At 44.2% G+C, this 11,727-nt stretch overlaps 2 protein-coding genes across 3 annotated transcripts in view; one reads left to right on the forward strand and one right to left on the reverse strand.

Moving 5' to 3' along the window:
- MED12L (mediator complex subunit 12L) overlaps positions 1 to 11,727 on the reverse strand; it is a 176,141-nt gene that overhangs the window by 72,717 nt on the left and 91,697 nt on the right. The gene's annotated exons all lie outside the window — the stretch shown is intronic.
- P2RY13 (purinergic receptor P2Y13) lies at positions 3,240 to 5,927 on the forward strand. The gene is made up of 2 exons (XM_082224590.1): positions 3,240 to 3,395; positions 4,824 to 5,927. Exon 2 carries the CDS (start codon positions 4,839 to 4,841, stop codon positions 5,847 to 5,849), a length of 1,011 nt encoding a protein of 336 aa, XP_082080716.1. The 5' UTR covers positions 3,240 to 3,395; positions 4,824 to 4,838; the 3' UTR covers positions 5,850 to 5,927.

An 11,727-nucleotide genomic window follows, 5' to 3' on the forward strand; every position in this document is an offset into this window, starting at 1 on the left:
ATATAAGCAGAGCCAGCAGAAACTACGGTATTAACCATAAACACAGATGACCAGCTTCAGTCTAGTGGTGTGGACCGCTTCCACCCATTGAACATGTGAGTAGAAGTACAGTGGTACCTCGGGTTACATACGCTTCAGGTTACATACGCTTCAGGTTACAAACTCCGCTAACCCAGAAATAGTACCTCAGGTTAAGAACTTTGCTTCAGGATGAGAACAGAAATCGTGCAGCGGCGGCGCGGCGGCAGCAGGAGGCCCCATTAGCTAATGTGGTGCTTCAGGTTAAGAACAGTTTCAGGTTAAGAATAGACCCCCAGAATGAATTAAGTTCTTAACCCGAAGTACCACTGTACTATCAGTGTGGTTCCCCATTAGCAGCCACAAGTAGAAAACCCCCAAATGCACACTGAGCCTGCTGCTGTGTGAAAGCATCTGACCCAATGCAGCCCAAATGCACCAGGCTGGTGCAGAGATCTTCTTGCCTGCCTCCTGCTGCTGCCCTGGCTGTCGTACATGGCAGGGCTGCAGATGCAACAATGGCCTCACCGTGTTAAGATTGCTCCCTTAGCTTCTGGCAGCACAGCAGCAACAGGAGCATGGTCCCATGTTCCAGGACACTGCCCCATAGACCTTTAAACGACAGCTAAGTTTAGCTATTAAAAAGACAAAAGTACCTCATAGTATCACACCATGTTTATTAGAATTTTGGGTATCAACTGTCTCCTATAATTACAATTGGAAGATGTTTCATATGAATAAACTTAAATAACGCATTATCCCACACATGATAACCTCGACTAAAATTTTATTCTCACTTCTACTTCTTTTTTTCCGTGCCAACCATTTCTCACACCAGAAGTTTGCAGATTGGCCAATGGAAGCGATAGTTTCCCTGATGTGCAATTCGCTCCCCTCTGCGCTTCCTCAAGAGGGGACCACAAACAGGATTTCATGTGACCAAAGGAACAGAAATAGGCCACTGCCTATTCTTGTAAATACTGCAGCTGTAAGGGAAATTTGTTCTAGGAGACTTTGAGTCTCCGTGCTAAAGTTAACTCAGTTAACCGTGCACAAATGACTGCTACGTCACATGCAGCTTTAGGAAAAGAAGTATGTGTGCCATAAAGTTAAAAAGAGCACAGAGAAAATCTGGAAACATCGACTGCTATATGAAATAGGCAAGGTCACACAAGTGCACTCCACCTGCTACACAAGTCGCACATTCAGAGGCAGTATGTCAGTGAACCTTCAAAGGGGCTCCGTCTCAGTGCCCGTCAGCTCACTGGTGCTGGCAGAGAACTCTGCCAACTGCAGTGCAGTCAATCCCAGCCATGTCAGGGATGATGTCAGGTGTAGGGCAGGTGGCCACAGCTTGGGTGAAAGGCCTAACTGGAACCCCCTGCCAGGACTATTTAAGGCCAAGGGATGGAGGTTCTCCACCACGGCAGTGTGCCACTCAATATCTAGGGAACAACAGCAGGAAAGGGCTTTCATGCCTTGTTTGTTTGCCACCATGTGAAGCAAAATGTTGAACTGGGTGGGCCTTTGGCCTGGTACAACCAGGCTGGTATGTTCTTAATTATATTCCAAAGCATTTATTGCTTTGGTGACTAAAGAGCTTCATAATGAGCTACTGAAAGAAAGAAGGAAGGAGTGATTGATCCACAGCAAAGTCTTTGCAATTCCAGCAAAATACTACCACTTACTTTCACAGTGGACTTCAATTGATCCAGACCTGAGACCCATCTATGGCTCCCAACTCGTAACATAGAGCCCACTTTCAGATGTGCACTTTTGATTTTAAAATGGTGCTAATAATGCACATTATTAAACCCAAAATGGCAATTCACAGAGTAAGAGACATAGTGTTTCCTTAGCATTACTGCTAAATAAACCAGTGTAGCAGGCAAGTGGTCTGAAATGGGAGAAAGGAGTATGTGATTCAGGGAGGACGGAAATGAAAGCAGGACCACTCAAGCAATTAAGAACCTGGCAACTGTACAGAGAGATCTGTAACTGGATTACCCTCTATGTCCAGCAAAGAACTTTCCTCCCAACCAGCCCAAGTTGCAAGGAGTGGAGTGAGGATGGTTTGGCATCCTTGTTCCTTCTAGATCTCACTTCCTGTAGCCAGACATCACTTCCTGGGCCCCCAGCGATTGCCATGATGGCAACCGCTGGGCAGCCAAGCTACCCACCGCAACAGACACTTCTGCATTCTATCTACCACAGTGGACACTTCTGTGTTCTAGTGTCCAGCATAGTTAATATTCTGGGGAAAGTCTAGAAAGCCACAGAAACAGAATAGAAACGGAACTTAGTGTCCCTGTTCCATAGAGAGTACCCTTGCTACAAGCATTATTGAAAAAGGCTCTTGACTTTCTCCTGGCACTTTGCAGCACTCCATGGAAAAGGGTAAGACAAGTGTCTCATTGGAAAAATGTGTTCTAGTCCAGACAACACAGGTAGTGCTCCTTTGGTTTGGTCAGCCTTACCTGGAGCCAAATATGGCAGCAAAAGCTTTGCCGCAACCCACCTGGGATGGTCTCATGACCCACCTGTGAATCCTGAGCTGAAGACCTGTGCTCCATTGCTTAGGAAGCAAGGTTGGTTGGGAGAACACTTCCCACACACTCATTGACTTATCAGCCTAAGATCAGATGTTTGGGCCTGTTCCATGAGCTGACTGCCTTGAAGGCAATCATGGTTTGGAGAGAAAGCAAAGACTATAGTTAAATATAAAAACCAAACTATAGTTTGTTGTGAAACAGAAAAGGGCGGGAAGGGCAGTAAGCCAGTGGTAGAGGCATGCAAAGGTTAGCAAATTCAAATCACAAAACCACCTTAAGATAAGACTGGGAAAGACCTTTATATGAAACCCAGGAGAACCTCTGCAAGTGAGTGTGGAAAATGGACCACACAGGCTATATAAAGGACTGCAGTGCCCATCATTCCCAACCGTTGGCCTTGCTGAGTGAAGTTGATGGAAGTTGGGCCAAACAACCTCTGGAGCACACTACATTGACTATTCCCGCTCTAGGTGGTGCATATGCATGCACACTAAACATTGTATAACATTAGAGTCAGCTTGATAAGACTGCTGATGAACTGAAATTGATCTTAGCCTGTATAAATATATTAATTAAAAGACATATGCATTAACAATGTTTCAACAAACAAAAACACACTGAATAAGATGAGACCAGCCAACTGATGTTTGAAAACCTTCATTGAGGCTTGTGGCTGGGGGGGGGGGGACCTGAGTGGTAAAAAAAAATGAGGAAGAAGAAATGTAAGTATAAGACGATGCAAGACTGCTTGTGAAACTAAATTTCTCTAACGTTGGTATACTTGCATAGTCCTGGATTAGCCGCCCCGTCTTCCTACAAGAAGAGGTAAGCTATTTCAGTCATCTGCTTGTCTTAAAGATCTTTATTAATAAGCTACTTCTGGAAATGTTTATTCACAGAATTATTACTTTTTAAAGAAAAAGAATTTTTTTTTAAGTCTGCCAGTATAGTCAGCATATTAATTACAGTGGTAAGGATGAGAGCTAATCTCCTTTGTTGTCTAGAGTAACAAGGCTGTAGTTAGTTAGCACAATGAAATGGAATGCTTTACTACCGAACACAAGAAGGTATCTAGAGAAGCAGCACTGTTTAGATTTAACACCAACTTGCTAAATCAGATAAACTACTGCATTCTTATCCTGCCCTCCTTCCAAGGAGTCAAGGTTGGTTTTTCATGACTGATGGAGACACATTTCAGCCCATGGACACATTCCCTCTTGATTGACAACCTAACAGCAGCTGTATGCAGGAGATGAGTGTGACGACACACAGAGAGAGCACACATCGTATACACAGATGCATGCATACAAATACTCACTCTCCCACTCCTCCAGTGATTAGGCTTGACAAAAAGAGTGTTTTAGTTTTTCTAATTGCTGGAGCAGGGTTGGAGAAGATCTTACTGGAAACTGTAGTCGGCAAGAGAGGATTAGCCAAAAGAAGACCCTTTCCCCCACAAATCAGAATGCACTGGGGGGCATTTTCAGCAAGGTGGATGACAACTGTGAGCCCCTCTGAAAACACTCTTGCCCCACTGCAATCATGTTTAGAATGAGCTTTCTATTCTACTCAGTTCTGTTGGAGCCTATTTACAGCATGGCCTCGGGCGGGGGGGGGGGGTATTGTCCCAGCTGGGGGTACAATACAGAGTCTTCTGAGTTATTTTCTGAATTCAGTGGCCATGATCCAGAGGCAGAAACAAGTAGCTCCAAACATGAGGTGGAGCCTTGGGGTTTTCTGGAATGCAGTTACTTTTAAAAGTCATTAATAATGTAGGACAGACCCTCACTACCCATGTCGGCCCTGCTAATCCTGTGGTTAAGTGACGCAAACTCTGTATAGTTTGAGGGACTCGGGTGCACCTAGCACCCGAAAATATACTTGTTCATAAATTCCTTATAAATTGTTTACAAATGTCCTTATTGCCTGAGGAACTATGCATACAACTGGGGTAGGGGCCAATAAGTGTTAGCATTCACATAGGATCCTTAGGATTTTAAGAGAAAAGACACTTTAGTGTGGAGCGGCAGCAGTGAAATGGGGGGATTTTACCACTTTCCTAACCTGGCTGCCACTTTCCCACCACAACTTCCTCCATACACACACTAAGGTGTTTTATCTTTGCAAACATGTGTCTTGAACAATGCAGGGGAAGTGATAGCAGAACGGAGTTAAGCCACCACTCCTCTTCTCCACAACCTAGAAGCATTCTGTGCCGCTGTTCTAACCTTCTGTTAAATAATTCTTCCTCAGTCTCTCTTTCAAGCCATGAATGGAAGTTTCAGCATCTCCAATGGGACATCATCCTTGGCTGGACAATGCCACCGAGACACCAGGATAGCGCATGTGGTATTCCCAGTCCTGTATGGCATTCTTTTCCTTGCTGGATTTCTGCTGAACAGTTTGGCTCTGTTAGCTTTCTTCCAGATTCGGACCACATCGAGTTTCCACATGTACCTTAAGAATATATTGCTTTCTGATTTCGTAATGACACTGATGCTGCCGCTGAAGATTCTGACGGATTCAGAACTTGGGCTGTGGCAACTTAAAGCTTTCGTCTGCCGTTTCTCGGCTGTAATATTCTACGAGACAATGTACATAAGCATAGTGCTCCTTGGACTGATTTCACTAGACAGGTTCCTTAAGATCGTTCGGCCATTTGGGAAGTTTTGGTTGCATAATGTCACTTCAGCAAAAATTCTTTCTGGCTCCGTGTGGTTCTTCTTTTTCGCCCTCTCCTTGCCAAACATGATCTTGTCAAACCGCGAAGCCACACGTCTCTCTGTAAGGAAGTGTGCTTCTCTGAAGAACCAGTTGGGACTGAAGTGGCATGAAGCTGTCAACTACATATGCCAGCTCATCTTCTGGACTGTGCTAATCTTAATGCTCCTGTTTTATATAATTATTGCTAAAAAGATCTATAGCTCTTATGTAAAAACCCAGACAAAAGAGTGCAAGATCAAACAAAGGGCAAAGAGCAAGGTATTCATAATTGTAGCTGTTTTCTTCATCTGCTTTGGCCCTTTTCATTTCGCCCGAGTACCTTACACTCTTAGCCAGATTGGCAAAAATATTGACTGCAGTCTGCAGAACCAACTATACATTGCTAAAGAAAGTACCCTCTGGTTAGCAACTGCAAACATATGTATGGACCCACTGATATACATATTCTTGTGCCGACAATTTGTTGAAAAGGCTTTTTGTGTTAAATCACGAAAATCTAGGTATACAACTCAAGAAAATCAAACTATTGCACTGGACACTGGAATATCTACATAGACATATTGGTTGGTGGCAACTTCTTATTCTAACATTTGCACTACATTGTTGTCAAATTAAAATGCATTTTAGTTTCAAGTGGGTTGTTGTTTGATGTGATTCCATTCTGAATGATTGAAATTTTAGCTAGCAAAGGAGTGACTCAATTAGAGTGAATGGACACTAACACTAACAGCTATTCATTTTAATTGAATGTACAGTGGTACCTCAGGTTACAGACGCTTCAGGTTACAGACGCTTCAGGTTACAGACTCTGTTAACCCAGAAATAGTACCTCGGGTTAAGAACTTTGCTTCAGGATGAGAACAGAAATCATGCGGTGGCAGCAGCGGGAGGCCCCATTAGCTAAAGTGGTACCTCAGGTTAAGAACATTTTCAGGTTAAGAATGGACCTCCAGAACGAATTACGTTCTTAACCCATTGTACTCTTCTGTAAAGAGGGCACAGCTATTCCTAATACCCAGACACTGAAACTAAATGAGACAGACAGACAGATATGCTAATGGTCACCATCACATACTTATGTGATAATGAGCTCTAGAGATTGCATCCTATGGAAAGTAGTCTGTTACTGTCAGGGACTGGTAGGGCTCTGAGAAGTGTATAGAAGAGATAGTGAGGCCAGAGGCTGATCTACATGGCATGCATGCTGTAGAGACCAAATGTGGGTCCAATGGTCAAGAAGGTGGTTTCTGCACATGCTGTAGAGGGAAGCGAGGGGCAGATGGATCTCATCTACTTGGGAAGTTAGTCCACCTATGAAAAGGAAAACGCTGATCCTAAACATTTACTGTCTTGCGGGATATCTTCAGGAGAAGAAAAGGCTAAGGAGGAAATCCTTAGGAGTCCCACAGACAGTCAGATGGCATCTTGTACGCCTCCTTCCATCAACTCCAGCAGCCAAGCTGATGCCAAACATATGGCTCTGCTTTCCTTTGGACCACATCTGTGAGGCTGAGAGGGGGGTCTTGTCATCTGGGCAGGCCGGGACCTTCATATGCGCTGCCCAGGCCCGCACCTCAGGGAGGTCAATTAGTGCTGCTAACACAGCGGTTTGACTTCGTCCCTGGAGGCTCACTCCACTGTGTCTCGAGACAGACAGATGCCAACAACTATTTTCTCCTATATGTTATAGGCAATAGATAATTACTTACTTAATATAGTGGGTAAATATGTGTTGGCAGGACATGCTGCACAACAGTAAGGGGCCTAAACTTAACGATGGGTGTAACCATGATATAAAACACAGTTGCTCCTTAAAACAAGGGTGCGCCAAAGGCATGTGAAATGCTTGAATCAGCTGCTTTTCAACTTCTTTCAACTTTTAGCAAGGGATGCCAAGTATTATTTTTTTATAGTAAGGAAGGGCAAGATGAAAGGTTAAATTAAGTATATCAACTTCTAACTTTTTCTGGAAAAAAGAATTGTTTGATTGCTTCTAGTTCCTACTGGAGTGGTGAAATGAGAAACACTAGCCTTACAGTAGGATAAAAAAATATCCTCAAGCAAGGTTTGCTTTCTTATATTTCTTGGCCAAATTTACAGCCAAGAAGCCCTGAGTGGCCACTCTTGATAGAGAAAGTATTTGGAACAAAGTGAAGATAAAGCAGAATTCTGCTTATGCATTTCTGTATAGTCAATTCTAACCCAGCAGATGGGGGTGGTTCAGAATGCAAATTCTCCCAGTTCAGAATGCCTTACTCCAACAGAAATTGAGACTTTTCTGAATGTTGGGTCTGAGCTTGTATTGTTGTTTGTACTACCAACAGCAGCCTGACCCCTCTCCCATTACAGACACTTTACTGGGAGTAGATAAGGGTCAATAGCAATGTTATGAGCAAATTATTTCTCTCCCTGCCTTACTTCCACTGAGGTGCCTAGAAGACTGCAAAAACAGCATCCCAGACACAGGAACCTTGGGAAATCATTGCAGAATTCTAGGCATTCCAAGAGAGGGAAGAGTGTCAGACAAAGACATTGGGTGCTGTTGCCCACTGCCAGGAAAGTTTGAGAGAATGGAAGGGAAATAAGTAAAGAGTGTCAGTCAATCTATTCACTTTTTTGCAATATTTCCTTGCAAGTTCTTGAAAAGGCTTGAAAGTGTTTTTTAAAGAGCTTGCAAGGAGCAATAAAAAAATGAGCTAGAAGTGAGACAAGATAAGGGGAGCCTACCCATTAATAGTCAGCAGTAGAAAGGCCTTCAGTTTCTGTAATGTCGGCAGTGAGGCAGAGAGATAGGGAAGAGATGCTTGCATCAAAAAGTCCATAATATAACCAGCCAAAATAAAGCACAACATACTTGTTTACTTGTCACATGTTTCTTGGGCAGGGGGGGGCAGTAGCTTTTATGCCTATTAAAGCAAGTACAGTTTGTTCCCTACTTGAATCCATCACAAATATCTCACACAACTATTATTATGCAGGTGGGGAATTTTAAGGGAAACAAAACATTTTGTTTACCACTTCAGTAGGAACTGTGCAGTCTATGTGGGCTGTGCAGTCCTCAGACTGCAGCTCGTGACTGAACAGGGCTCCATCTATGCAATTAATTAATTATGCCATTGTTGTCATATTCTTTTGTTGCTTGATCTACAAAGGTTGCAAGGGCAACTTTCAACAAATGCACAGAAGTAAAAAATAAAATAAAATGATCACACATTTAAGTCCCAACAAGTGAACCACCTCCCTTTACCAACTGCATTAACATGATGACCATTAAAAACAGTGTTCTTGCGCAAGAAAAAATAAACTTCGCAAGAAAAAATAAGCTAAGAATCAAATGCCTGGGAGTAGAATGGGGTGATGAACCTCAAGGTCATGGGCCTGCCAAGCCTCCACATTTGACACACGAGCTCATTTTGACCAAACCATGCCTACCTGCCTCATACCTGATACCCTATGTCCATCTATCAGTATCTAAAAGACCACAGCTGCTGCTGCTGCTGTATTGCTGCTAAGAAGAAAACAAAGCACCATACTGTCAACTTGAAAGTCATCATAGGTTCTTTTGCAGGGTTCTCCCTCCTCCTCTCATTAACTTTGCAATTGGCAGCATGTATGTTACCAACCACATGGTGCGTTCCATTATATGCTGACTAGGCTTTAACAAGCCTCAGCTTGCGAGTCGGCAAACTATGCGCCCAGATTAGAAGCAACACAGGGCTCAATTTTAACTGTTTATAAAGGTAAAGGTACCCCTGCCCAAACGGGCCAGTCTTGACAGACTCTGGGGTTTGTGCGCCCATCTCACATCTATTGGCCGGGGGCCAGCGCTGTCCGGGGACACTTCCGGGTCACGTGGCCAGCGTGACAAAGCTGCATCTGGCGAGCCAGAGCCGCACACGGAACGCCGTTTACCTTCCCACTGGTAAGCGGTACCTATTTATCTACTTGCCCCCGGGGGTGCTTTCGAACTGCTAGGTGGGCAGGCGCTGGGACCGAGCAGCGGGAGCGCACCCCGCCGCGGGGATTCGAACCGCCGACCTTTCGATCGGCAAGCCCTAGGCGCTGAGGCTTTAGCCCACAGCGCCACCCGCGTCCCTTTAACTGTTTATAGACTACTATAAATTTCATTAGTATATTAACAGAACTGCCATAGCTACACCCATGGAAACACCTATTCATGAATCCCCAGTGTGTCTGCCTATGCAGTTATGCATTCTACGGGGAGATCAGAAAAGCATGCAACTTAATCTATCCATTTCATTGGATATTAAGTATCCGGCCTTCTTAACAAAACGCGGAAATGTAGAGGTTTGTGGGGGGGGGGGAGTAAATTTGTCTTCATACCCATTTCTGGCCAGTGGTACAGGTTGTGTATGACCTGACTGCATCTGACCATCCAGAACAGTCTAATTTTAAAGATCCCAAATTCTCCCATAACATAGTGGTTGCCCATCAGCAGATAGCACCCAGGTAGCAGCCCATCTAGTCACGGTGGCGAGATGTATTATAAATCTATTACAATTATTATAACATCTATACATATAACAGTGCAGTCCTATGCATGTTTTCAAAGAAGTGGAGCTCACTGCGTTCCATGAGTGTCCACAAAACTGCAGTCTTAATTAACATATGTAGGTCTGTGTCCTCTTTTTCAGTGACACATTGCCTCCTTTTTTTGGTGATGTGTAAGTGTGTGGTAGCTCCACCTTGGAGTGATTGCGCTGGCAAAAAAAATTTTGCAAGGAAGAGTTGACATGTTTTCAGAGATGAAGCGGAACAGAGAGAAAAAATACATTTGCCGTACAGTGTTACAACCCACCTCATGCAGGAGCCCAGAATGAGAGGAGGATGAACCAGTCATATTAAGAGGACCAGCTGCAGAGGGGCTGAACCCAAGTCCAAACCCAAGTCACTGAGGACCCCCTTGAATTAGAGACACCCAGGAGCACAACTCCTGAGCCAGATTCCCCTGAAGGGGGATGTTTTCTTTTCTAAATACAGTGGTACCTCGCAAGACGAATGCCTCGCAAGACGAAAAACGCGCAAGACGAAAGAGTTTTCCGTTTTTTGAGTCGTTCCGCAAGACGAATTTCCCTATGGGCTTGCTTCGCAAGACGAAACATCTTGCAAGTTCTTGCGAGTTTGTTTCCTTTTTCTTAAAGCCGCTAAGCCGTTAATAGCCGCTAAGCCGCTAATAGCCGCTAATAGCCGTGCTTCGCAAGACGAAAAAACCGCAAGACGAAGAGACTCGCGGAACAGATTAATTTCGTCTTGCGAGGCACCACTGTAAGGGACCTCACATTTCCCTCTACCTGCTCACCAACACAGACAACAGACAGGGTGGGGCTGGACATTTAAGATGTTACATGGGTTCCAGACCTTTTAAACTCTCCACTCTTTAGGAAAGAGACAAGGCCTGGCAGGGGTAGTATGGCCCAAGAAAGGTTTAAAAGAAACCCTCAGTTCCTTGCTGGAGTAAATTGTCTACTTATACTTATCTACAATAATAATAATAATAATTTATTATTTATACCCCACCCATCTGGCTGAGTTTCCCCAGCCACTCTGGGCAGCTCCCAATCGAGTGTTAAAAACAATACAGCATTAAATATTAAAAGCTTCCCTAAACAGGGCTGCCTTCAGAAGTCTTTTAAAGATAAGATAGCTGCTTATTTCCTTGACATCTGATGGGAGGGTGTTCCACAGGGCGGGTGCCACTACCGATAGGGCCCTCTGCCTGGTTCCCTGTAACCTCACTTCTCGCAATGAGGGAACCGCCAGAAGGCCCTTGGCACTGGATCTCAGTGTCCGGACTAAACGATGGGGGTGGAGACGCTCCTTCAGCTATCCAGGACCGAGGCCAAGGTCCACAATTGATGCTTTTAGCAACTGAGGGACTATGGTCACTTCAACACCATCTTTTTACGGAACGGTCATCTTGAATGTTTTCCACCACAAAGATTGTGGGGAGGTCAGTTGATGCTGGCTATTTATTGAGGATTGATTCCTATCTATTTGCAGGGTGGGGTTAGACCTCATTCCATGAAGCAAATACTGTTCCACACTTCCCAGCGCAATTTCCCCATTGCTTTCAATATCACAAAACATCTGCCGTTGGGGGAAGCAGTTATGTTATTATTGCTGGTTTTCGGAATTTTTATTTTTTTTAAATTAAATAGTATGAAATATAACTTCTGTAAGCATCCTGTAAAACATGTTTTCCAACCCTTTACAGTGCCATCACAACTGAATCACAGTCTGTCACTTTAATTTTACTGCAGAGCCAGGAAGTGAGCCCCAAGTTTTCAAATCTCACCTACGCTAGCTCATGAGTCACCTCTAAGGCTGAAACAGCTTGTCACTCAAGTTCTTCCTGGCTCAGACCATTCAGACCAGGAGTAAAGAACTTGGAAGCCAGCACGCTTTAATTGTG

Source organism: Podarcis vaucheri (assembly GCF_965113315.1).
Source record: "Podarcis vaucheri genome assembly, chromosome: 5".
NCBI classification, from domain to species: Eukaryota; Metazoa; Chordata; class Lepidosauria; order Squamata; family Lacertidae; genus Podarcis; species Podarcis vaucheri.

What these genes read in the sequence shown, in the direction of transcription:
- P2RY13 (XM_082224590.1), top strand. Translation starts at nt 4,839, where the DNA reads ATGAATGGAAGTTTCAGCATCTCCAATGGGACATCATCCTTGGCTGGA.